General features: G+C 38.6%; 1 protein-coding gene across 1 annotated transcript in view; it reads left to right on the top strand.

The window, feature by feature from the left end:
• Window positions 1-26,890, top strand: part of GTF2F2 (general transcription factor IIF subunit 2) — a 147,822-nt gene that overhangs the window by 73,292 nt on the left and 47,640 nt on the right. Inside the window, exon 5 of the mRNA XM_082602444.1 lies at window positions 4,527-4,608. Coding sequence (XP_082458570.1) covers window positions 4,527-4,608 — 82 coding nt within the window. The remainder of the gene's footprint in view (window positions 1-4,526; window positions 4,609-26,890) is intronic.

Genomic DNA, 26,890 nt, shown 5'->3' with positions numbered 1-26,890 from the left:
GCCCAGAGATGTAAAGTAACTTCTCCAAAGTAACACCACTGTTTAGAGACAGAATCAGAACTAGAACACTTCCATTCTTGTTATAGGATGCACTTTGTGTAACTTACCCTTTAAAACTTTCTCTCAATTGTTTTCTGAAACTAGGTGGCAGGATATAGATCAATAAAATACCATCACCAAAGGTGTATGTTCATAGTCATGAAGATTCTTTGGGTTACAAGTAGCAGAAACCAATAAGCAAACCAATCTAGCCCAAAAAGCGGGGGAGGTGAGAAAATTTAGAAAAAGATCCTGGAATAGTTCCCAGAATCTAAAGAAGAGTTGAACGAACGGCCAAGCCTAGGGAAAGATAGGAACCAAGCCATGGCTGGGCTTTCAGTAAGATGAGCCTATGTGGCTTCTCTTCAGAGTGCTGTTGTGACCATGTCCTTCTAGAGATTTCTGAGGTGGAGTGACTCTGGTATGGGTCCCTTAGTTTAAAATTCTGAGACAGACAGACAGACAGAGAAACAGAGAAGATACAAAAGCCATTGCTCATGCTGTTCACACCACCTTCGGTGCCCTTCTGCTTCACCTCCCACTCTAAATCCTACCCATTTTTCCAGGTCCAGCACAAACATTGCTTTCTCTATCAAAGCTCTTCTTAATCCCCAGCTAGACATATTCTCTTTGTGTGTATGTGTTTTAATCCCAGTACTCTGTGTCTCTGTCATTAGATTATAACCCTCATAAACCATGGCAAATTCTGCATAGTACAGTGGATCCCACAGCCTTTATGGAAGGACCAGTAGTCCTCCCAGTAGTTAAATTAAAAGATAGGGAATCATAAAAATGATAATAGTATATATTCCTACTGCCTTAAACATTTTAAGACCCACAAATGTACATTTAGTCACCAGTGTACATGTAGCACAAGGCCTTTGCTTTCAGTATAGGGTGCTGATTGAGCATCTGATTTCTCTTTCCTGTGAAAAGCAAACCCATAATTTAGTTTAGATTTTCAGTTTTGGTTTCTTTAAAAAGGAGCAAAAACGTAGACACTGTGAAACAATATGAATGCAGAATCCTTCTAGACTTTTATGTTTCTCTTCTAATCTCTAGTTGTCTCTCCAGTACCTAATTTGACAGATTTTTAGCAACTTATCTTTATATCACATCTTACAAAGCATTAAACCTAGTTTTTGTAGAAACATCTCCCCCCCCATACTCTTAATTAATGAGATTATGTAATGTATAATCAAATTGCATAATTACTAACAGAGTAAAACTAGCATAAACAAGTTCCGCATAGTTTGAGCAGAAGTGTGTGGGAGTAGTAGAGATTAACCTACTACCCACTAGTGTATAGTGAGCTGTGGGCATCTGTCACCGTAGTTAAGAGGGGAACTGAGAGCCTTGGTAATCTAGAAGTGGGTTAAGTGGAGGTCTACCAAAAGTGCTTCTAGTGTGTTAAAGTGATTTATATATCTATCTCATCATCCTACTAGACCAGAGGCTCCCAAAATGTGATCTGGAAACCACTGGGTAGAGGGGTCCTGGAGACCCTTTCAAGGGGCCTGTGAAATCAAAACTATTTTTATAATAATACCAAGCCTTTTTGCCTTTTTCACTCTGATTTTCTAAACATTTTCCAGTTTTAGTTTCTAGTGTAATCAATATCAGTAGTAAACCCACATAAAAGGTTCTTTGGGGTTCCTCACTACTTTTCAGGCATATACGCCACACGTTTGTGAATGGCTGCTCTAGCCTCTACTGCTTGAGGGCAGGAGCCAAGTTTCATTTATCTTTGTTATTCCTGATGTGTTTTTGCATTATCTTTTACATAAAGGCACTTAGTAAATATTTCATAAATATATGAGCAATAAAAAGATTATTTTTCAAGTATTTACAGTCTTTCAAACTGGGCCAACGAAGTAGTTTTAAGTCACGATTCATGTATTAATGAATATGATCTGTAATTAACAGCAGTGGTGTGCAAGCGGGTGCTTTCAAATGCCTTAAAATGCGATATTTAATAGCTTTCTGCTGAAATCTTAAGCAGTGTTTTGGAGAAGAAGAGAAGCATGGTTTAGTGGAAAGAATATGAAAACATGTTCCTGTGAGGCTTTAAAAAGTGTGTGACACCTTTAAATCTTGCTTAGGGGGCTGTATTATAAGTAAATTGGTTTTTAAAAAACTTATTTAGGAAGAGAGCGGGAACATCAAAGAGTTAACAGAGATGTGGGGTTATTTAAGAGCAGCCAATTGGTAGAAGTTTTCATTGCTGCTGATGAAGACTTTTCCTTTTATTTGAGAAGCATTTGAAGGCTATTTTAGATTTGAAAAGGGGATATGATGGGCAGAAAATCATGGTTTGGGGAAGTGAATTTTACTGCTTTGTGTGAGTGACCTTGATAGAAGAAGAGTGATGAGTGGTGGCCAAGTTGAAGTGGGCAGGTGCTTTGGATGCTTTTAACCCTTTCAGGTATTATGTGTGGAAGGATGACAGCAGAAACCTTTAACTAGAAATTAAACTCATCCTGTCCACCAGGAGTAGGTACAGATAAATAAGTGGGGAACATTCACAGGTGGTATTGAAAGGTAGCTTTTTAGTATTCAGCATTAGTAAACACCTGGTTATGTAACTAAATTATTTTCAGAGACAGTATTCCAGATCTATTTTGTTTTTTAAAAGGGATTAATTTATGTTTAAAAAGTGAACTTTTAGGGCTTCCCTGGTGGCGCAGTGGTTGAGAGTCCGCCTGCCGATGCAGGGGACACAGGTTCGTGCCCTGGTCCGGGAAGATCCCACATGCCGCGGAGCGGCTGGGCCCGTGAGCCATGGCCACTGAGCCTGCGCGTCTGGAGCCTGTGCTCCGCAGCGGGAGAGGCCACAGCAGTGAGAGGCCCGCGTACCGCAAAAAAAAAAAAAAAAAGTGAACTTTTCTCATGCATTTAAGACACTATAGATTGGAATCTTTCCCAAATCTTGTTATTGGTATGGCAAGAGTTTTTCTAGATACAACTGTCAGCTTCAGTGGAGAGGCGCGCTCAAATATAATATTTGTTTTTGCTTTAAGAAAATTCAAATTTTAATCTTATTAAATTCATTAATAAGAGGAAACTACTTTTAGATATTTAAACTTAAATTTAATATAAAATAATTGCGGCCTTCTTATTTCCTTCCTGGCATATTTTGGTGTAAGGTAGACGTGCTTCTCATCATTGCTCTTTTCAGTCATCTGTCAGCCTCTACTTGAGGTTTGTTGCATATGTTACATTGAACTATTGAGTTACTGTGTGTATTAGTACTTAGGGGCTATAATAAGGAGTTTCTAGATTTTGGAGGCAAAATCGAGAATGGTCCCCATAAGAAAAATTTTCTAACATAAATCATGTGGGCATGGTTCTATCTGCATTCTATGTTTTGGTCAACTTATCTGTTCCTCCAGTGAACTGTATGCTTCTTGAAGACAGTACTGTATTTCAGTCATCTTCGACTCTGCAGTGCCTAGATGGTTCCCTTCACATCGTAGGCATTTAGTTAATGTTTGTGGAATGCATGAGGTCATTCACCCTGAAAAGATGGATCATAAATGCATTGCTGATGAGCCAGAGGAGTTCCTGAATCTCTTCCAGAAACCTGGGTGATCTCTCCTGGAAATACGACTGAACCATAACTATTCCTAACCATAGTCGTACATATCCAGACTGCAGTAAAGCAGGTACCATCGTGGGTCAGTCATACATGCATTAACAAATAAGATGAGGTCTTAAAGTGACTTGGTGCCTAGCAGGTATGCAGTAGGTGCTAACTTTTGTTTTCTCTTGAATTTTGTGTCAGGGTCACCATAAGAATTCTTACTAATGGTGGGAAAAATTGCCCCTCTGTTTGGACAGATATTCATAGCAGTTAAAGCTCTAGTTTAGACACATCCATATTAATCATTTTGCTGGAAAATAGAAGTCAGAGCAACTGGCAGGCAGAACTGGTACACAGTATAACCCAACCAAGGACCTGCCTAGTTTCACAGTGTTTTCTAAGCTAGCTGTTCCAGTCACCGTGTATTCTAGAATCTTCTTTTTTGCACATATATGTGTGTGTGCCCATGCATGCATATATGTGTGTGTATGAATTTTTGATTTAGTGCTTTAGGCTAGCTGTGTTTTCAGAACTTACTTCTCTGCCAAAGATGATATAGCTGCCACACCCTTCAAATTTTTACTTGATTTTTATGCCCTTTTAAGCCACTCTCTTTAGGAAGAGCTAAGTGTATAAAAGCTGTTATTGGCAAGGGGCTGCAGCAGCCCAATAAATAAACCTGACAGGAGCCCAATTTTTTACTAGCCAAGAATAAAGTTTTTCTCTATTCTGACCAATGATATTACTGTAAACTTAAAAATATTCCTTTTCTTTCCTTGATTTTTATTATTAACTATATTTGATTGTAATCATTGTTACCTTGGTTAGTATGTCAAAATACAGTCTTGAACATGATCAATGTTATTTCTCAATACATTTGTTAATTTTTGTCTTTCCATTCAAGATAAGCTTTCACTGGAAGGAATAGTGGTACAAAGAGCTGAATGCCGACCTGCTGCCAGTGAAAACTACATGAGATTAAAGAGGTTGGTGTTTTTTAACTTTAAAATAATACCTGATATTTCTTTTTTGGGATTGAAATACATATATTAGATTGTCTATAGACTGCATGAAAACTATGGTTATTGTTGAAAGTGTTTTCTTCAAAGGTTTTTTGGTTTTAAAACCAAGTAAGAACAAACTTCCAGTTATAAAGTAAATGTCATGAGGATGTCATGTGCAACATGGTTACTGTAGTTAATAATACTTTATTGCACATTTGAAAGTTGCTGAGAGAATACATCCTGAAAGTTCTCATCCCAAGACAAAAAAAAATTTTTAACTACCTATGCTGGTGGAAGTTAACTAGACTTATTGTGGTGATCGTTTCCCAATGTATACAGCTATTGAATTGTTTTCTTGTACACCTGAAACTAATAGAATGTTGTATGTCAGTTATACCTCAATTTTTTAAAAACTCAAGTAAGAGTTTCTTTGGCAAAAGAACTTTCAGAACCTGGGCTGTTAATTTGGGGTATATTAAGCTACTGTGTTAATATAACCTGGACTCAAAATTTTTAAATGTCTTTTTCTAGTTGTCCTTATAAAATCTTGATTCTCCAAAGACATGTAATAAGATCTTTGTACTATTTTATTTTCAAGGGCTATAATTTTCCCATGATGAATATGTATCTAAAATACTATACATTAAAAAGCAAGTATAGTTAGTTGCTAGAATACCATCCTTTTCTTTTAATCTACAAAGAACTTTTTAGAAACTTATGACTTTGTTAGAGATTTTGCTTTGGGGTCCCTCCTCCCCACTTTAGTACGTGGTTAACATTTTGTAATTAATATTTAAAGATTATGATCGTGAATTCTTGATACTTCAAACCTTGTGACTTTCAAAGAGTCTACAATTTTTTAAACCCAGAAGAAATGTATTTATTGTACTTGCTTTATAGTTTATATTGAATGTATTTCAACCCCATGTAGTTTAGAATTACACATTTTTTCATTTACCCAGCACTTACTATGTGAAATAGTAGTGAACAAAACAAATAAAAACCTCTACCCTCATGGAACGTATATTTTAGAAGATTGTAGCTGCTCAGACCTGGTAGTTGGGAGGACACTTTCAAGTGACCGCATCAGCCCCTATGGATATCCAAACTGGCTGAGCTGGATCAGCTCTCCGTTTCATAGTTAAAAAATGTTTCCCCTTTTCTCCATTAGATTGGAAGTCTGTCTCCTGGGAATGAAACAGAGAGACTGGCTTTGTCCAATAATTCCTCTAATTTCAGTGCCTCCCCAGGGCAAGTAAAAGGATGACAATCAAAATGAAAACTTTTTTTTTTTGCGATACGCGGGCCCCTCACTGCTGTGGCCCCTCCCGTTGCGGAGCACAGGCTCCGTACGCACAGGCTCAGCGGCCATGGCTCACGGGCCCAGCCACTCCGCGGCATGTGGATCCTCCCGGACCAGGGCAAGAACCCGCGTCCCCTGCATCGGCAGGCGGACTCCCAGCTACTGCACCACCAGGGAAGCCCAAAATGAAAAATTTTTATAACAGTAAATAACTTTGGAACACAGGCAGCTGTTTCTCTTTTGTTTTTGGCCTATAAAGTTTATTATATAATACAAGTCTTTTTGAGAATTTTTCTTCAAATAACTACTGAAATTGGAAAATGCAGAATCTGATTACTCAGCTGCTTGCTAAAAGTTTCTAAAATTTTCTGATGATGAGATCAGGCAAGTCACCTGCTGTGTTTATGAAATGGCTGCCTTTTCCTTACCAAAAAAGACATTAAAATTGTTTAGCCTTTTGGAGTATGCTAAAAGACCAGCCATTATATATTTCAGTTACTTCAGTGGCTTGAGGAAACAGGGTGATTCAGGAGATGATAATTATGTGAGTTTCATAAAATAGATGCTATATGACATAAGTCTTGAAGGCTGAGATTTTTTTTTGACCAAGTGGAAAAAGACATGAGTAAGAACACTTTCTACACAGAGAGACATGTAGGTACAGAGACCCGGGGAAGACATCAGGGTCCTGTATGTAGTTCTGCAAGCCTGGAATGCAGGGTTTGTTTGGGGCAGAACAAGCAGAAGCTCCAGCCCTTTTTTGAACTCTGAACTTAAATATACAAAAGCCTGGTTGGATGTCCAGTAGACATTTCAAATATGTCAAAAACTGAACTCCCAGGGCTTCCCTGGTGGCGCAGTGGTTGAGAGTCCGCCTACCGATGCAGGGGACACGGGTTCGTGCCCCGGTCTGGGAAGATCCCACATGCCGCGGAGCGGCTGGACCCGTGAGCCATGGCTGCTGAGCCTGCGTGTCCGGAGCCTGTGCTCCGCAACGGGAGAGCCCACAACAGTGAGAGGCCCGCGTACCGCAAAAAAAAATACTGAACTCCCAGTCTTGCCCCTCAAACCTGCTCCACCAGCATTCGTTCTCATCTGAGCTCATGCCAACTCTGTCCTCCCATTTTTCTCAACCCATAAACCTTGGTTGCATTCTTGACTCCTCTCTCACACCCCACATCCAGTGTGTCAGAAAAATCTTCCTGACTGTACCTTCAAAATATTATACATCTGCAGTCTGACCATTTCTCACCACCCACATGATCTGCCGTTGTTTCTCACCTGGATCACGGCGGTAGCCTCCTAGCAGAGTTCCTGCTTCCACCCTTGCCCCACTGGAGTCTATTGTCAGCACAGTAGCCAGAGCAGTTCTTTTAAAACCTGTCAAGTTGTGCTGTTCCTCTGCTCACATGTCACTTTCGCTGCTTCCTGTATTACTCAGAATAAAATCCAAGTCCTTAATAAATGTATACAGGAACCTACATGATCTCCCTACCATTCTCTTCCCCTTCTCCCCATTCGAACCTCCTGCTTCCCTCCCCCTCACTCACTCTGCTCCATCCACACTGATCTCGTAACAGTCCACGAGCACAGGCACACTTCCATATGAGGGTCTTTGCACTGGATGTTCTCTCCTACCTGGAACACACTTTCTCCAGATAGCTGCATGGCTCACCTCCTCGCCTCTTTCAAGTCTCTTCTCACATTCTACTTTTTCAATAAGGCATACCCTGACCACCTTATTTCCTTCTATGCTTGTATTTTTTTCAATAGCACATATCACCTAATGTAATTTATTTACTATATTTATTACCAGCTTTGCCCTAGTGCAGTTTACGCTCCCATAGTTTGTTTTTTGTTTTGTTTTGTCTGTATGTGCACCTACTTTGTTCACTGATACACACACGCATACCCCCAAGTGTCTACAGTAGTTCATGACATGTAGCAGGTAGTCAGGAAATATCTGTGTTTTTTTGTTTGCTTTTTTCTTTTTGGTTTTGTTTTTAATTAATTAATTAACTAATGGCTGTGTTGGGTCTTCAGTGCTGCGTGCAGGCTTTCTCTAGTGGCAGTGAGCGGGGGCTACTCATTGCAGTGGCTTCTCTTGTCATGGAGCACAGGCTCTGGGCGTGCAGGCTTCAGTAGTTGTGACATGTGGGCTCAGTAGTTGTGGCTCACGGGCTCTAGAGCTCAGGCTCAGTAGTTGTGGCACACGGGCTTAGTTGCTCCGCAGCATGTGGGATCTTCCCGGACCAGGGCTCAAACCCAGGTACCCTGCATTGGCAGGCGGATTCTTAACCACTGCGCCACCAGGGAAGTCCCAGGAAATATTTGTTGAGTGAATGAATGGCAGGAGAAAAGTTGAAATGTTAGTCTCATATGCTTGTTAAATTACTTGTTAAAAGGTCTTATATGCTGTGGTAAGAAATTTGGACTTCGTGTGCTCTTACTATTAGGGAGGCACTGGAGGATTTTAAGCTGATGGAAAGGGAAGGGATTTGTGTGTTAGAACAGTCATTCTGGCCATAGTACAGAGATTGAAACCAGGGAGATAAATTAGAGGCTGATGTAATAGCCCAGGTACAAAATGTCAGAATGACTAAACAAGGTGGTTCTAGTCAGAACGGAGATGACATTTTGAGGATATTTGGAGGTAAAGTTTGTGGGACTTGATAAACTCATCTCAAACTTCCATGGTTGGGCTTCCCTGGTGGCGCAGTGGTTAAGAATCCACCTGCCAATGCAGGGTACCTGGGTTCGAGCCCTGGTCTGGGAAGATCCCACATGCTGCAGAGCCGCTAAGCCCAAGCGCCACAATTACTGAGCCTGCGCTCTAGAGCCCGTGAGCTACAACTACTGAAGCCTGCATGCCCAACTACTTCAGAAGCTACAACTACTGAAGCTACAGCTACTGAAGCCCGTGCACCTAGAGCCCGTGCTCCTCAACAAGAGAAGCCACCACAGTGGGAAACCCGTGCACCGCAACGAAGAGTAGCCCACGCTACTCGCAACTAGAGAAAGCCCGCGTGCAGCAACGAAGACCCAACTGCAGCCATAAATAAATAAATAGATAGATAAATAAATTAATTAAAACTTCCATAGTTGTGGGACAGGGGATTTCTCTAGGACCAGACTGATGGTGGTGGCTCTTGTGTTGTGGCCTAGATACACGTCCTGCTGTGAGTCTCAGACTGGCTCCATACCATCCTGTGCAATGCACTGACGAGGTCAGAGGGATAAAGAAGTCCTTATAGTTTAATTTAAATCCTGGTTGACAATTTACGTAAAAACTTAAAAAAGCAGGAAGTATTTAAACTTCAAGAAGCGTACCAATGGGTAAATTATCAAAATAGGAAAGTAATCTAAGTCGTAAGTTGTATCTCATGTGTTTTGTTTATCATTATTCAACATTTTCCAGTGTCTGCTGTGATCACTAAGGTAAGATTCAATTTTAGAAAAATCACTAGATACTGTTCTTGCTCTAGAGAGCTTTCAGTCTTTGAACGTCAAGAAAACACACACAGCGGGTTATTTAAAAATATTTATTGACAGTGTAGTGGGGGAGGAATAGAAATGTTGTGGTACTATTGATGTAAAGTGGAAAGACAGATTTTCAGATGTGGGTGATATCAAAGTGGAAGTGTTTGAGAACAGAATTGGCAATTCAATATTTCAGATATCCTGTACCTAGATATTTCATACATAGGCTCAAAGTTTTTCAGGGCCTTCTTCTTCTTTTGTTTTTAATTAATTTTTTTTGTTGATTTACAGTGGTGTATTAGTTTCTGCTATACAGCAAAGTGAATCAGTTATACATATACATGTCTCTACTCTTTTTTAGATTGTTTTCCCATATAGGTCATTACAGAGTTCTGAGTAGAGGTTCCTGTGCTATACAGTAGGTCCTTGTTAGTTATCTATTTTATATATAGTAGTGTGTATATGTCAATCCCAGTCTCCCAATTTATCCCTCCCTTTCCTCTTCCCCTTTGGTAACCGTAAGTTTGTTTTCTACATCTGTGACTCTATTTCTGTTTTGTAAATAAGCTCATTTGTACCATTTTTTTAGATTCCACATATAAGCGATATCATATGATATTTGTCTTTCTCTGACTTACTTCACTCAGTATGACAATCTCTGGGTCCATCCATGTCCCTGTAAATGGCATTATTTTGTTCTTTTTTATGGCTGAGTAATATTCTGTTGTATATATGTACCACATCTTTATCCATTCATCCATTGATGGACATTTAGGTTGCTTCCGTGTCCTGGCTATTGTAAATGGAGCTGCAATGAACATTGGCTTACATGTATCTTTTCAGATTATGGTTTTCTCCCGATATATGCCCAGGAGTGGGATTGCTGGATCATATGGTAGCTCTATTTTTAGTTTTTTAAGGAACCTCCATTACTGTTCTCCATAGTGGCTGTGCCAGTTTACATTCCCACCAACAGTGTAGGGGGGTTCCCTTTTCTCCATACCCTCCCTAGCGTTTATTGGTTGTAGATTTTTTGATGATGGTCATTCTGACCAGTGTGAGGTGATACCTCATTGTAGTTTTGATTTGCATTTCTCTAATAATTAGTGATGTTGAGCATCTTTTCATGTGCTTTTTGGTCATCTGTATGTTCCCTTTGGAGAAATGTCCATTTAGATCTTCCATCAGGGACTTCTTCTGACTGCCTACTCTTTAATGGCATTCAGGGTTTTTTTGATAATCTGGCTCTTGTCTCACTTCCTGGCTTCATTTTCAGCTCTTCTCCTTTACATAGATGTCCGATAGTTATATCACACTACAAGTTGTTTTCCCAGATGTACTAGGCACTTGTACATCTTATGGCTGTGTGATATGTTGCATCCTTTATCTGGAAGGCCTTAGCTACCTTCTGCCAAGGACCTTTAAAACCAACCCAAGTGTCACTTACTCACAGAAACCTTCTCATATCTTCCACTCCCCACTCCAGTCAGGATCTGCCTCCCCTGCCCCTTTCCTATGTTCCCACATACTGTTCTTCTTTAATGGTATATATAAATGTCTATGTTTTCTACTACTTAGGTGTACATAGTTGCATCTTCTACAAGATTATAAACTTCATAAGAGCAGGAACTGTGAGTTTTATTTTTCTTCCTTTCTTTTCCATTTTTCCTTCCTCCTTTCCTTTTTGTATCTCAGCACTTGGCGTAGCACATTACAAATATATAAATATCCAGAAGTATCTGTTGGGTTGAAATTGATTGAAATAGAAATGAATGGCAAAACTAGGTACGGAAACATGGAAATCAGCAGCACTCAGCTTCATTTATTTATTTATTTACTTATTTACTCAGAGCTACACTTGAAACCTGGACTTGATTTCTCAGTTCATTTACATGTGCATGTGTGTGCACATACATACACACACGTCTCTTGCTTTGAGAAGAAAGTGATTGTAAAGCAAATATAGAAACATTTCATCAACAACGAAAAAGTTTTTCAAAGTATAAAATAAGAATTGAATAGTCTTCCATTTACAGAGGACTAGAAAAGAAAGCGTTTGTATCAAAGAAGACCTTTCTTTCCTTGACTTAATTGAGTGAGGTTTTTTCCTTAAATCAGTGAGATTTTACTGTATTATATTTGAGCAAATAGCAGCTGAACTATACTCTTAGTAATGTAAATGGGTATATACAAAGTGTATTTTATATTTATAACTAATACTCTCTAAGAACGATGTGTTGCTTTAGTGGGAATTTAACTTTAGTAGTAGATTCTTATTACAGCTCTCTGTTATTAAAATTTAGCTGATAAATTAGCCAAGTGTTATGAGAATTATAACTCCCATATTAATCAAATGTAAGTAAGATTCTGTTAGTTTGTAAGAGTCTGTAATTCATTTAAATGAAGGTGGAAATTAGTATTGCAGTAAACCCAAGAAATATGTAAACCTTTGAATCAGTGAAATTTAAGTCAAGAAAGAAATGAATCCTGTGCTATAATTTTCTTTTGTCCAAACCCATCACATATATAAAATTTTACAAAAATCCATTTAGCCACCCCAGAAAATCTAAAAATCAAATGGGAAAAAAAAAATTTCCAATGCTTCTAGTACTTTCTCTTTATCTGACATAAATTTGGATGGATCTGAATGATATTTTATTAGGAGGAAATTTATTTTGAATTGCTAAATGTAAATATATTTAAAATAGCTTATATCTGATGTATTATGTAATTAAAATTTAATTTGTATTGTTTCATTAAGTGTAACTTTATTAAGCATCTTGAGTTTTTCCTTAATAGTCAAATGATAAATTATGTAATCAACCTATTTATAATTCATATTGTACTTTTTTAAATGTAAAGGGACATAAATATAAGACAATCATCCTAACGTGTTTTCGTGTAGGAAATCCTAGTAATAGGAAAATATATGGCTTTTTAACTTCTGCATGTTTTTGTCACTAAGTCATCTAAAAATATTTGTCTCAAAAGTTTTTATTTTTAGTTCTTTCAGTGTTTGTGGGTTTTCTTCAAAAACCTAATAAGAAAAGCCTTTCCCTTTGGGAATAGAACATTGGCTGTAGAGGGGTGGAGAAAAGAAAAAGCAGAGTTTTCTTTTCTATGCTAAGACACCAGACAGAGGAAGCAAGTTGTGATTCACATTCTCTCCTAAGGAGAAGTTACCTTGATGTACCTGCCTAGATTCCTGATGCTTCATATTATGGTAAATGATGTCTTAGAATGTCTTATTGTAAGGGAAGTGGAAAGGACCCTCTCACTCAGTAGATCTTTACGTAATTTGTGGGTGATGTGATTCATGCCCAGAGAAGTTTCTGCAAATAAAATTTTTGCTTAATGCAATAACAGCACTGAAGCATTTTCTTTTCACCATATTTAAACTAGTTTTTGAATATATTTAGTCCTTGTAATTTTTATTTTTCTTCATATATAAATTACATAAAGAATTATTTTATAAATGATATTTCTTATATATTAGGATGATTATCTTATAGCTATATCCCTTTATATTTAAAAAAGTACAAGATGAGTTGTAAATAGGGTAATTATATAATTTATCGTTTAAAACAGGATACTTTTAAGAATGAAAGTAGGCCTAACCTGAGAGCCACACTGAGATAGCAGTGTAAACTGTCCCACATAAACTGTGATGTAAGATCACCCTTATTGTGAATAGCCTGGATATATCAAAATGCTAACTTTAAAATGAGAACTTAAAGAGTCAAATAAGGAAAGTTCTGGCAATTAGGAAACATATATCAGAAAATCTAGAATAGAAACTGCTATAGCTGAACATAAACTGTTGTGTGAGTCCCAGTAGCCACCCAAAGCTGGGCATATGACAGTGCTATGTTAACGTTTAAATGTATATTTGTATAATCTTAATGTAAATTTGTAGATAAAGTTTATTAAACAGCAAAATGAATAATAAACTAAACTTAGTTTTACAGAAAATCAGTTTTCTGTTAATCCTAAATAAAAGATGAGGTTATAGAAGTAACTCAGGGTTCAATAAAGATAATTTTATGACCAGGGAAATACAGTATTGGATTTTAGCTTTCTGGTGATCTTATTTGAAACAGATTTTATTGAACAGAGTTTTTGGTGAATGTTGAGGTTAATGGTTAATATACTTGTATTAATTAGGTGCTTTCATTTGTAAGTATCAGAAAACCCAGTGCAAACTGGCTTAAAAATAAATTTGTTGACTCACATAAATTGAATCCAGTGGTGTTGTGGGCTTTAGCTGTGGCTTTACCTAGGCTTTACCTAGGCTTTACCTTTACTTCTCAACGTCCTTACTGTTCTAGCTGTTTTGAATTTTCTTGGGTTTGTCTTTCTCCAGCTTGCCTGTTTTCAGACTGGCTTTTCTCCTGGTAGCAAGGTGGCTACTTGCAGCTCCCAGGATTATCTGCCTCATTATTTATATGGGGCCCCAGGAGTTAAGTGACCTTGTCTTCAACCAACCATTAAACAGAACCCTTCACTTCCTTCTGTGGGCCAACATGGGTTCTGAATTTATTTCAGAAACCAATAACTGTGTTAATGAAGGTGGGAAGTGTGCACTAATGCTTAGGGCCCACCTGTGGAAATGTACAGGAGGGAGGGTCAGTCCCATCAAACAAAACATGTGGCTGCTGCTCAGTAGGGGAAGGACAGGGTGGGTGCTAGGGAGATAATCATAAGATCAACAGCAAAACTCTTTTTACCAGAAAAGCATCTTAGGGGTAAGAAACACTCATCAGGGACATTCGCACCCTTCATTGCTTCTCTTGAGGAATGACCATCTTCTCTCGAAAGAGGGTCAGAACTTTTATTAGAAAGCAACTCTGTGAAGATGCCTTAATAATAGGGTAAGATGGTGAAGAGGTTGGGCTCTGGAGTCTCACTGCCTGGTTTCAAAGACTGGATTCCCCATTTACTGGCTCTATGATCCTGGGCAAAGTACATGGCCTTTCGGTGCCTTTGTTTCCTCATCTGTAAAATGTGGTAGTGGCATTTATCTCAGTGTTATGATAATGATTAAATAATACTATATAATACATGATGTGTCTGACACAGAGTAGGTACTCAATAAATATTACCCATTATGTTTATGACAGTTGCCTGAGTAAGTACTCCTGTCCTAAAACCCTCTGGAGGTATTCCCAGCCCAACCCGGTTTGTCTTAGTTCTCCTGATAAAAGAGACTTGCACACAAGGATTCTTTTTGAATTCCTGCCCTGAAGTAGATAAATTAGTTTAATCAAGTTTAAATTGGAAATAGAGCAGAAAGAGAACTAGAGCTAAGAAAAAGAATCTGAAGATTTTTTTTATAGAGTTCATGATAATAATACTCTTTTCAAAACAAAAACCCTGAAGTAGTGGTTTAGAAGTTCCTAGATATTATCGAGATTCAGACCCAAGGAACTGAGCTAACCCTCTCTTCACAGTCTTTTCACCTGCCCTGTTCTTGCCCTCAAGAACTCCTTAACGTGCCCACCACCATATATAGATCAGAAACCCATGGATTTTCAGTTTATAAATCTTCTACTGGATGTTCAGAATCTTTATGGAAATTGTAAAGGTTACTGATCCTGAAATTTTCCCAAGTTATCTTTGGAAACAGTCTTATCGTCCCCTCCTGCAGTGATACTTTAGCTGATGACTCTCCTGAGGTACCCAAATGTGTGATTTTTAAAATGTGGGGCTGGGGCTTCCCTGGTGGCGCAGTGGTTGAGGGTCCACCTGCCGATTCAGGGGACACGGGTTCGTGCCCCGGTCTGGGAGGATCCCACATGCCGCGGAGCAGCTGGGCCCGTGAGCCATGGCCGCTGAGCCTGCACGTCTGGAGCCTGTGCTCCACAACGGGAGAGGCCACAACAGTGAGAGGCCCACGTACCGCAAAAAAAAAAAAAAAGTGGGGCTGTAAATCTTCTTCATCAAAGTTTTTTTTAAAGGCCAGAGAACAGGAAGTCCTAAAGAGCTAACCCAAGAAGGCAGTTAACCTTCTTTGCCGTAAGTGTGCCCTTGTTCTCACATCCTTACACCTTGAACTGCTCCTTTATAACTACCATTTAAAACTGCAGCATTATGTGAAAGAAGCTGGATGTCTTCATTGAAGTACAATAATTTTTAAATGTATTATAAATAGATAACTGCAGTAAACATGCAAAAATACCAGTGGGATAAAACTACCATGAAAAGGTAGTCATGTGTTTTATCAAGAATTTTTTAAAAGACAGATCTTCATGGGGAATGCTGTTTGGTGCAGGGAAGCCTTCTATTTTTGGCTGCATTGGGTCTTTGTTGCTGTGCGTGGGCTTTCTCTAGTTAGGGCGAGCGGGGGCTACTCTTTGTTGTGGTGTGCAGGCTTCTCATTGTGGTTTCTTCTCTTGTTGCGGAGCACAGGCTCTAGGCACACGGGCTTCAGTAGTTGTGGCACACGGGCCCAGTAGTTGTGGCCTGCGGGCTCTAGAGCACAGGCTCAGTAGTTGTGGTGCACGGGCTCTAGAGCGCAGGCTCAGTAGTTGTGGCGCACGGGCTTAGTTGCTCTGCGGCATGTGGGATGTTCCCAGACCAGGGCTCGAACCCGTGTTCCCTGCATTGGCAGGTGGTTTCTTAACCACTGCGCCACCAGGTAAGTCCCAATAATGGATTTTTTTTTTCCCCCACACCGTGAGGCTTGTGGGATTTCAGTTTCCTGACCAGGGATCGAACCCATGCCCTCGGCAGTGAGAGCACTGAGCCCTAACCACTGGGTTGCCAGGGCATTCCTGGTGTAAGAAAGACTTCTTAGGGAGATTGACAGTAAAGATGTCCCTTTTCCCTCTGAAGAGCCATAGCAGCTGTCCCCACAGCCCTTGAGCTGTAGACTGCTCCTAAAGATTTACTATTCCGATGAAATAAGGGTTTTCCAAATGATTATAAAAAGTTATCAGGAATATATTGATATATTAAAAAATTAAACCATTGGCATAATTAAACAACAAACAAAGGTTCTATATAATCCTTCTTTCAAGTCCTCGGATATTTTTACCTTAAGATTGTAGGAGGAGAGGGATTTTTTTCAGTATCTGGGTACCGTTGTCTCACCCTAAACCTAGCTTGTCTTTGGAATTCCCCACCTCTTCTGCCCGCTGTCTTGGTGTTCCTGGGGCTTCTGACCCCTTCTTATGTGGCTGCCATTCCAGCTCAAGTGTACACTAGAGCAAAACCAGTCATTTTCAGTCTTCCCCGTGTGCTTTCATGTCCCACTGTCTGCTGTGCTCTTTCCTTGATTTCCTGCTTTCCAGACTCCTGTTCGTCCTTTAAGATGCAGCTCAAATGTCAACCTGCACAACTGTTTCTCTCCACCCAAGATAACTACCATTCCACCAAGCTCCTGCTTATACTTTTTCTAATAAACCACTAATCACATTTTGCTTTTCATTCTACTTTTATGACTTTTGTTTATATCTCTACTAGATAGTGATTAGTGTTTGTCTCTACTGTTTGTTCCAACAGCTTTATTTTCAATAAATGCTAGTAGAGTAATTGACCAAAAATCAGTAGTTTAAAGTTAAGAATTTACAGTGTACCTTAATTAATGAATCTCTCCAGGATTAATACTCTTTTAAAAATGCATTTAGCTGTATTTAAGATTCAAATTATAGGTCCTGAGAAACAGTAATGGCATGTGGTGGTGTTTCTACAAAGCCTCACAGCTTTGCAGGATAAAAATACCTCAGTACACAATTTCTCTTTGTTCACTCACAATTGAAAATCAGCAGGGCTAAACCTTGGGCAAAACTGTGAAGTATGGAAAGTTTATCTTTATTATCCCAGCATCTCCTTTTTTCATTTCTTTTCCTCTTAGTAATGCTGTCTTTACGCATCTATTTACTTTTTATCCTGCTCTCATCTTTTTTATTCTATCAATTCTGAATATATTTTAAGATTGAATGGGCCTAAGTCAAACTGGGTATTTGATTTTAAACCTTTTCTTACTAAATGTGAAATAATAGCCATCAGGTTACCTGTTCAAGGTATTTGAGTAGGCACATTTTTTTCACGAGAAAGGAAGAAAAGTCATTGAAATTATAGCATTTATAGGTTGGCCCTAAACACAGATTAAGTATGCCTTTTCGTTTGTCAGGGGAACTTATCACCAGGATAACCATCTGTGCTTCCTGGCCCAAGTGGGTAGATCTGGCCTAGCTGCGTTTGTTGGAGATCTGTTCTGAGAATTTAAAACTTACTGCTGAATGTGACCCACAGAAGTAGCCAAATATCCTTAGGCAGGATCAGGACCACCACTAGTCTGTATGATGCCTTGTACACATTTTTAAAGGTAATCCTTCCTCAAGTGTTTTTATTTGTATCTGTCAGAAAATCATAGTAATTTACATATTTTGTTAAATAAGACATTACTACCATCTGCCAGAAAATTGTCACAATAATTACACAAATCTTTGCTGTCTCTGATGTGAATGTGGCATCATTGTACACGCTAAACAGACAAACCTGGGAAGGAGCTATACTCTCTGGTTTGCTGCAGGCCTTCAGGTCCTATCTTCTTACCAGTTGGCTTAAAATTTAAGTTGCTTGCACGGTCCTTGCAGGCACTGGATTTTCATCTCTTGGTCTGTGATTCCCTGAAGCACTTGAAAACTAAGGAAATATACCACATGTTCCTTTATTAGGGAACAAGGGTCCCATTTAGTATGTTGAATCAGTAGGAATAATGATAATCAAGCCTTTAACTTATTGCTAGGACAAACTAATTTAAACTTTGGGATGATCAGGCTTTAAATATTCTTAGTAGTTAGTCAATCAAAGTACAAGAAAACCTGACTCATAAACATCTTATATACTGTCTCTTTTGCTTGAGACTCTAATGCAATTGCCATGGGACGTATTTGTAAAGAAAACTTGGATTTTTTAAAAAGAATCTTTCAATTTATAAGTAGAGAAAGAGAAGATATTGTTTACAGATTTTATTTTCTTTATTTTTGTTTGTTTACAGATTTTAAAAGACTGTTTTGGGGAACTGATTTTAGGGTCACACACTCTTAAATGGCTTCATATTTATATTAATTAGATGTTTATTTTAGTTACTGGTTTTTTTTTAGTCTTATTTCCATTTTCACAAATGATCATAGAGTCAGAGAGAAGTTGTGATTTACCCAAGCTCACAGTTTGTAAATGGCAAAGCTGGAATTTGAACCGAAATCTGTTTGATTCCAATGTGTTAGGTGGCTGGCTGCCTCTTCTGGCTTTTGTAGTTTCAAAACGTTGCCTGGCTTATCCGTAGGAAAAGGGAAGGGGGCTTGTTCTCTTTCTCTCCTCTCTTGCACTGGATGATCATTGCCCTGATGCCCCACAACTTAAACTAATATTGTTAGTACCATAGTTCTATTTCATTTTACAATAGGATAACATTTATGGATTTATATATAAAATATATAATGGCTTTCATTGTTTCAGTTTAGATTTTTTTAATCAAATTTCAGGTTCTACAACTTAAAAATGAGCTTTGTTAGCATAACTTGCTTGAATTTCAAAGCTCCATATATCTGTAGAAGAGAGGTAGAGTATTAAGTGATTTTATGTCTATGAAGTTTATTATTTTACTTTTGTGAAGTTTATGTGAACTTTGTAATCCCTTGAGTACTTTTGATGAACTAGTGGTTGTACCATTTTGAAGATCTAGTTCTCTTTAATATACCCTAGTATTACAGTTGTCATATACTGTATACTGATCCGTATGTGACTTTGAAGGCCTCAGAATGTCTGAAACCCTTTTTTTGTAATGTGTTATGTATTTGAGGAAAACTGAAAATATGGAATTAACAATAGTCATAATGTTCAGGCAGAAACTTTTCAAGCTGAAAAATAGTAGACATGTGGGAAAAACAGGGGAGAAAGATGTGGGCTTAGTAGTAAGCTTATACAAAACAAAATATGCCAATGAATGGTATTCCCACTAAAATGCAGTTCCATGAGGGCAAGACTTCTTGTCTGCTTTATTCACTGGTGTATCTCTAATGACTGGAAGAGTGCCTGGCACCTAGTAGGTGCACAGTGAATATTTGTCGAATGAAGAAAGGAAGGCATGAGACTTAGGTTTTGTCTCACAGGCTGCCTAGGACTTTGATGACAATGAGTCATGCCTTTTCAAGCTGTTGCATGCCAAGTTAATCTGTCTACTTCTGTCACTTCCCCATGCTTCGTAGCTTCAGAGTGTCATTTATTACTCATTTGCTCAACAGGTATTTATTGAGCATCTAATGTATACTAAGCAGTGTAACATAAAGCAACCAGAGCTTATTCGTTTTGGGGAATGGATCATAGATGGGTCCTAAATAATAAGTTAGAGTATTATATGATTATAATTTTTTATAATCATTTTTTTTGAGAAAAAAATTAGTTTATTTTCCAAAAACTGTGTTCTTTGTACTTACGATGTGACTTGTATTACAAAGCACAAATGTTCCAGAAAGCATAATTTTTGTTATTAGAAAGGACTGAACCATTTGGGTCACATCACCTTTTACATGAAGAATCACGAGTGTTATATTACACAGATTTCAGGATCTACCAGGATGGATTTCCTCCTGGCTTACTCGGATGCAGAATTTCCTGTAGATCTTTGTAACAAATTAACTGCTAACTAAGAGGTTCATATCAGCTGGAATAGCCAGGTTATAGCCCAACATGATTAAAATCAAGGCCTTAAAGCAATTCGCTTCTGATTCATGCTCTACGTCTAATGTTTGTTGGCAGTGTTTGTTTACCACAGTTATTCAGGGGCATGAAAGAGAGGTTGGCACAAGCAGTAAATATCAGGTTTCAGAAAATATTGACTTGGTAAAGTCAGAGAAAGGAGTCATAGAGTTTGACTAGATGAAGAGGGGGAGGGGGGGATTCTGGGTGGAACAGCACAGCATAATTTGGGATAAATCAGTAGGACTGTTTTAGGAAACACAGTAGATCAGCCTGGCAGATTAGACAGAGGGCTGATTGTAGGGAAATGCAGTGTTAGACTGAACAGGCAGGAGAGCCAGTGAATCAACTGATGGAGCATAGTTCCCTCTGAGGGAGGTCCCAGGTCTCCTTCATAGCTCTGTCCTTGGCACGCTCTCCTCCCTTTGTTACTGTGGCCTCTTTAGTTTTCCTCTAGCCTTAATGGTCTTTGTAGCTCCTGCTTCTGTCTTGATCTCTTCCCCCCCTACATTATCTCGCTAAGTGATCCCATCCCCTTTCACCATTCACACACAGTAACTCCAGAATTTGTATCTCCAGCCCAGACCTCTCTCCTGACCTTCATACTCATACATGTACAACATTCCCCTTGATAACACCACTTGGATATCACACAGGCATCTTAACTTCACATGCCAGAAATTGAGTTTTTGGTTTTTACCCACCCTCCCACCCCTAATGCAGTTCTTCCCCCACTCTTCACCATTTCCACTCACTCAGTCGGATCAAAAACCTGGGAGTTATCCTTGAGTCCTCTTTTCCTGACAAGACACATGCAGTCCATTTTCAGGGTCTGTCAGCTGTACGAACACTGCACACCCTGAGCTATTGTGTATCACCCCTGCCGCTACGCTGTTCTAAGCTGCCTTCTTCAGCTATATTTAGGACCGACTACCTAATTTGCAGGGCCTGTTGCCAAATGGAAATATAGAGCCCCTTGTTCATAAATTATTAAGAATTTCAAAATGGTGACAGCATTGCATTGAATCCAGCGCAAGGCCCTTCTCAGTGCAGGCGCAGTGTGGCTGCATGGGGCCCTTGCTAGTAAAGCTGGCCGTCCCTCTGCTACAGCAGACGCCTCCTAACCAGTGGCTCCCTGCTTCCCCCTATAGACCATTCTTCACATAGCAGCCAGAGTCATCAGAGTAGATCAGATCATACCATTTGCCTGCTTAGAATATACAGGAACCCTCCACGCTCTGGCCTTCCAGACTATGTGATGTGATCCTGAAGCTTCTTCAACCTCTTCTTCTACCACACTCCTCTCTCTCCTCTCTTCCCTAGGGAGCAGCCAAAATGGCCACTTTTTTGTCCCTCGGAACAAGAACAGTCCCATTTGAGGGCTCTTTCAGCCTAAGCACGAGTCTTTCACCAGGTCTTAAAGGGTCAGCCTCCTTTCCATCATGCAGTTCTCCGGTCATATGTTACCTCCTGAGATAGGCCTTTCCTGACCACTCCTATGAAATAGTATAGCCTCCTCCCTGATACTTGCTACACCATTACCCAGTTTTATTGTATTCTTAGCACTTAGTACTGTGTGGCACTATCTTTATTAATTATTAGCTATGACTTATGGACGGTGTCCCTGTCACCTAGCGTAGTGCCTGCCACAGGATAATGTTCAATAATTATTTGTTGCATGAATGAATGTTTTTCATAATCTTTTTACCCTCTTACATTTTGGAAATTTATCGTAAGATCGACAGGGTTTATTCCTTTGTTCAGTTCTAATACTTTTTTATTTGTTGAATTCTCATAAAATTGAATTCATTTATATTTAATTTACAGATATTCCGAAGTTAATTTTAAAATCTCAAAGAAATCATTTTTTCTTTAAAATGGCGTGTCTTTGGTATGACACATACTATATGTACTATAGCTTGGACAGGGAATTAAAGATGCTGTTACCTGTTGAAAGTGAAGTTAATAATATAGAATGAGTAGAGTTTTCCCTCTCAGAATCAGTATTTTACATCATAATACCAAAGGTTTCACAGCTCAAGCTTCACAAGTTTATGTAAAATCATTTATTCAGTAAACATTGAGCATCTATTATGTACCAGACACTCTACTTGTCCTTGAGTTGCTCACTTTAGAAAGCTTGTGCTTTTATATGCAACATTCTGTGTAGTTTCAAAAGAAAAATACTAAATCTACTTTATGAACTACACTCTATCTTCTAGCTTTTAAAAAGCCTTACTGCATAGTCCAGAACGATGCTGCTGTATAGAAGAAACACACACACACATACACTTTATGAAGCTAACATGAATGTGAAATATTTAAAGTTAATTTACCAATCTGTTGTTTACCAGTACTGTCTGGTACACACACCAGTTTTGGAGGGGGCGGGTGTGATGGTGGCCAAATGCTCTTGTTCACAGAATTGTCAGTGCTTTTTACATAATTACATTGAATGCCACATGGCATTTTACTGCAGCTCACTAGGAGTTTACACTTCTATTTGTGTTATCGTTAGTGCATTTCAGTGGCACTATTGTTTGTAATATAAACTTTAAATATTTCTTTTTCATAAAATATTATGCTTCAAGATGAAAATAATTCATAGAATACAGAACCCTGACTTTTCCAGAAATAACCCCCACGTGGATTCTAAGTGGTGACTGAATGACAGGATATATGCTATACAGTCCTTCAAATATGGAAAATAGGAATAACTGTTGCTGACCATGTCAACCAAGAGATAACATTATTTTTTTCAAGGACTATTTTTTTAAAGACATCTCATTATATATATATATTTTTTTTAATTAATTTATTTTATTTATTTACTTTTGGCTGTGTTGGGTCTTCATTGCTGCGCGTGGGCTTTCTCTAGTTGCAGTGAGCAGGGGCTACTCTTCGTAGCAGTGTGCAGGCTTCTCATTGCAGTGGCTTCTCTTGTTGCGGAGCATGGGCTCTAGGCACACGAGCTTCAGTAGTTGTGGCACGTGGGCTCAGTAGTTGTGGCTTGCAGGCTCTAGAGCGCAGACTCAGCAGTTGTGGCGCATGGGCTTAGTTGCTCCGCAGCATGTGGGATCTTCCCGGACCAGGGCTCGAACCCGTGTTCCCTGCATTGGCAGGTGGATTCTCAACCACTGCGCCACCGGGGAAGTCGCCTCAAGGACTATTTTTTTAATTTATTTTTGGCTGTGTTGGGTCTCAGTTGCTGCGCACGGGCTTTCTCTGGTTGCGGCGAATGGGGCTACTCTTTGTTGTGGTGCACGGGCTTCAGTAGTTGTGGCATGTGGGCTCAGTAGTTGTGGCGCATGGGCTTAGTTGCTCTGTGGCATGTGGAATTTTCCCGGACCAGGGCTCGAACCCGTGTCCCCTGCCTTGACAGTTGGATTCTTAACCGCTGTGTCACCAGGGAAGCCCTTCAAGGACATTTTGTTTTGAAAATTACCTCTGTTGGTCTGGTGCATTAGCATCCTTTTTATTCCTGGAACTCTAGAGAGATGAGTTGTTTCTAATAGGTTTCCAAATAACTGTTACTAAACTGTTTTTAAAAGTTTGTAACTTTAACATTTTTAAAATTAGCTTCATGCATGAAAATCTTTCTAAAATATATTACACGTTACACTTGTATCCATACCTCACAAAGTTTATTGGGAACATAATTTAGCCTTCTCTTTACCTTGTTTTTTCTCATGAATGCCTATCATGGAATTATGTGGTAGCTGCCTCCAGATACATCAAGAAGAGTGGGTTATTTACCCTTTCACAAGATGGCCACAGAGTATTGTACTTTGTGAGTTCTTTTGATTATTTTATGTAGTTCTTCACTCCCCTCTTAGCAGCTATCATTTTGTAATGTTGATCGTGTTACTGTCAGTTGCAGCCCCTCTCTTTGTTCTGATTTAGTGTTTTTAATTTCCTGTGAGCTGGGGAACCAGTTTTAAAATTCTATTAGAATGAATAATGTGTGTAAAAGAGGGCTGAATAGACTATGAGTGAAGGTCTAATGGGCTCGCCTATGAGTCAAGTGCCCAGAGCTGTCATACTTGGCCTTGTGACGTATGTTTTGGTTGCTGAGATGCTCTTTTTTGCTTCTTTTCTGGTACTAGTTAGGACAGATGTCACTGTGTTTAATAAATCACAAAATAGAAAATATGTAGAATTTGGAACCCTTCCTTTGGATCACTTGGTCCTTGGTACACTGTACCATCTATCTGGAATTCAGATATATAATAAAGTATTGCTAATTAAATTCCCTGACATCTTTCCAAGTGCTTTGCCATGAAACTGAGTCATACAACTTAATGATCTCTAAAAGCTGTTGATTTCCAAATTCAAATTTCTATCATGGGTGAAGTATGCAGTTTCAAAATCCGTTAAGTGTTGACAGCATATCAGGATACTCTGCAGTTAGGCCCAGTGTACATTCAATAAACTGCCAACATATATAATGGGATACGTACTTTGTCAGGCATTATCCTAGGTAGTATGCCTAAAATGAATAAGGAAAACAGGGTTTCTGTTTTTATAGGGCTTATGTAGTACCCAGTTGCTCTCAGACTTTTACCTGTGTATACAGATCACCTGGGGACTTTATTTAAAATGCTGATTCCAGGACCCGGCCTCCAGAGTTTTTGTCTCAGTAGGTCTTGAGTTGGGACTACAAATATGCATTGTTAATAGGCAGCCTGATGATTCTGATGTAAGTGGTCCTGAGAGCACATTTTGACAAATATGTGTCTGCCTGATAAGGAATTATTAACAAGGGGGTACAGTCTTCAAGTAGTATGTAGACAAGAACAATGTATTTCTGCGTTTAACCCGATCAATATTTCATCTATAATCTAAACTATCTCAGGAGTCTATTTTTTAAATCACTGGCTTATGTTTCTACTTTTTACCTTTTCGTTGAGATAAAATTACTGGAAACTATGATTAAATCTAAGTATGGTGTTTCTTCTCTCTTGAATACCCCACCAACAATTAATCTTTTCCATGAGAATAACAGTGGCCTATGACAAGCTGTCTCCCAAAGATAACAGTTATTAGAGCGCTAGAATACAGGCAGAACATTTCCACCCAACAGCTTCTTCAGAAATAAAGTGTCAGTGAATGCATCTTGAAGTATATGTGAGAAATTGTGTCAGTGGTTGCCTCCAAGGAGAGGATCTGGATGTCTAGGGGAGACTTCGTTGTTGTTGTTTTTTTTAAATTGAAGTATAGTTGATTTACAATATCATTTTAGTTTCAAGTGTACAGCACAGTGATTCACATATATATATAGTCCTTTTCAGATTCTTTTCCCTTATAGGTTATTACAAAACATTGAGTATAGTTCTCTGTGCTATACAGTAGGTCCTTGTTACCTATTTTATATATAGTAGTGTTATATTGTTAATCCCATCCTCCTGATTTATCCCTCCCCCCGACCCCCCTTTCCCCTTTGGTAACCATTAAGTTTGTTTTCTTTGTCTGTGAGTCTCTTTCTGTTTTGTAAATAAGTTCATTTGTATCACATTTTTAGATTCCATATATAGGCAGTATCATTTGATATTTGTCTTCCTCTATCTGACTTACTTCACTAAGTATGATAATCTCTAGGTCCATCCATGTTGCTGCAAATGGCATTATTTTTTTTATGGCCGAGTAATATTCCATTGTGTATATATACCACATCTTCTTGATCCGTTCATCTGTTGATGAACACTTAGGTTGCTTCCATGTCTTGGCCATTGTAAATAGTGCTGCAGTGAACATAGGGGTGCACGTATCTTTTGAATTAGAGTGTTCTCCGAATATATGCCCAGGAGTGGGATTGTAGGATGATAATGGTAACTCTATTTTTAGTTTTTTGAGGAACCTCCTTACTGTTTTCCATAGTGGCTGCACCAATTTACATTCCCACCAACAGTGTAGGAGGGTTCCCTTTTCTCCACACCCTCTCCAGCATTTATTATTTGTAGACTGTTTAATGATGAACACTCTGGCTAGTGTGAAGTGTTACCTCATTATAGTTTTGATTTGCGTTTCTCTAATAATTAGCGATGTTGAGCATCTTTTCATGTGCCCGTTGGCCATCTGTATTTCTTCTTTGGAGAAATACTTGTTTAGATGTTCTGCCCATTTTTTGATTGGGTTGTTTATTTTTTTGATATTAAGCTGTATGAGCTGTTTGTATATTTTAGAAATTAATCCCTTGTTCATTACATTGTTTGCAAACATATTCTCCCAGTCTGTAGGTTGTCTTTTTGTTTTGTTTACGGTTTCCTTTGCTGTGCAAAAGCTTTTAAATTTAATTAGGTCCCTGAAAATGTTTTTCTTAATTCTTTTTACCTGTTCAGTCTTCTGTGTCAATTTTAGAACAATTTTTTTTTCCAAATTCAAAAAATTCCGGTAAATTTGTATTTTAAACCTATAAAATTGTTTGGGAAGAATCAGCTTCTTAGCATATTTAATCTTCCTATTCAGAAATGCAGTTGTTTTCTCCATTTATTCAAGCCTTCTTTATATTTTTAGTAACAATGTGTAGTTTTCTTCATATAGAGTTGAACATTTTTGGTAAGGGTTGCCCTGTGTATTTATATTTTTGTTGCTATTGTAACTGCTTTCCCTTAAAAAATATTATATAGCTAGAATATAAGAAAGCTACTTTTGTATATTTGCACTATTTCTAGTCTATCATTGTTCAGTTGTTTCTTTTTTTATATAAATTTATTTTATTTATTTATTTTTGGCTGCGTTGGGTCTTGATTGCCGCGCGCGGGCTTTCTCTAATTGCGG

This window comes from Mesoplodon mirus (genome assembly GCF_964341445.2).
Source record: "Mesoplodon mirus genome assembly, chromosome: 17".
Taxonomy (NCBI): Eukaryota; Metazoa; Chordata; class Mammalia; order Artiodactyla; family Ziphiidae; genus Mesoplodon; species Mesoplodon mirus.
Note: the sequence above shows the minus strand (reverse complement) of the source record. Positions and strands in the feature narration are given on the sequence as shown.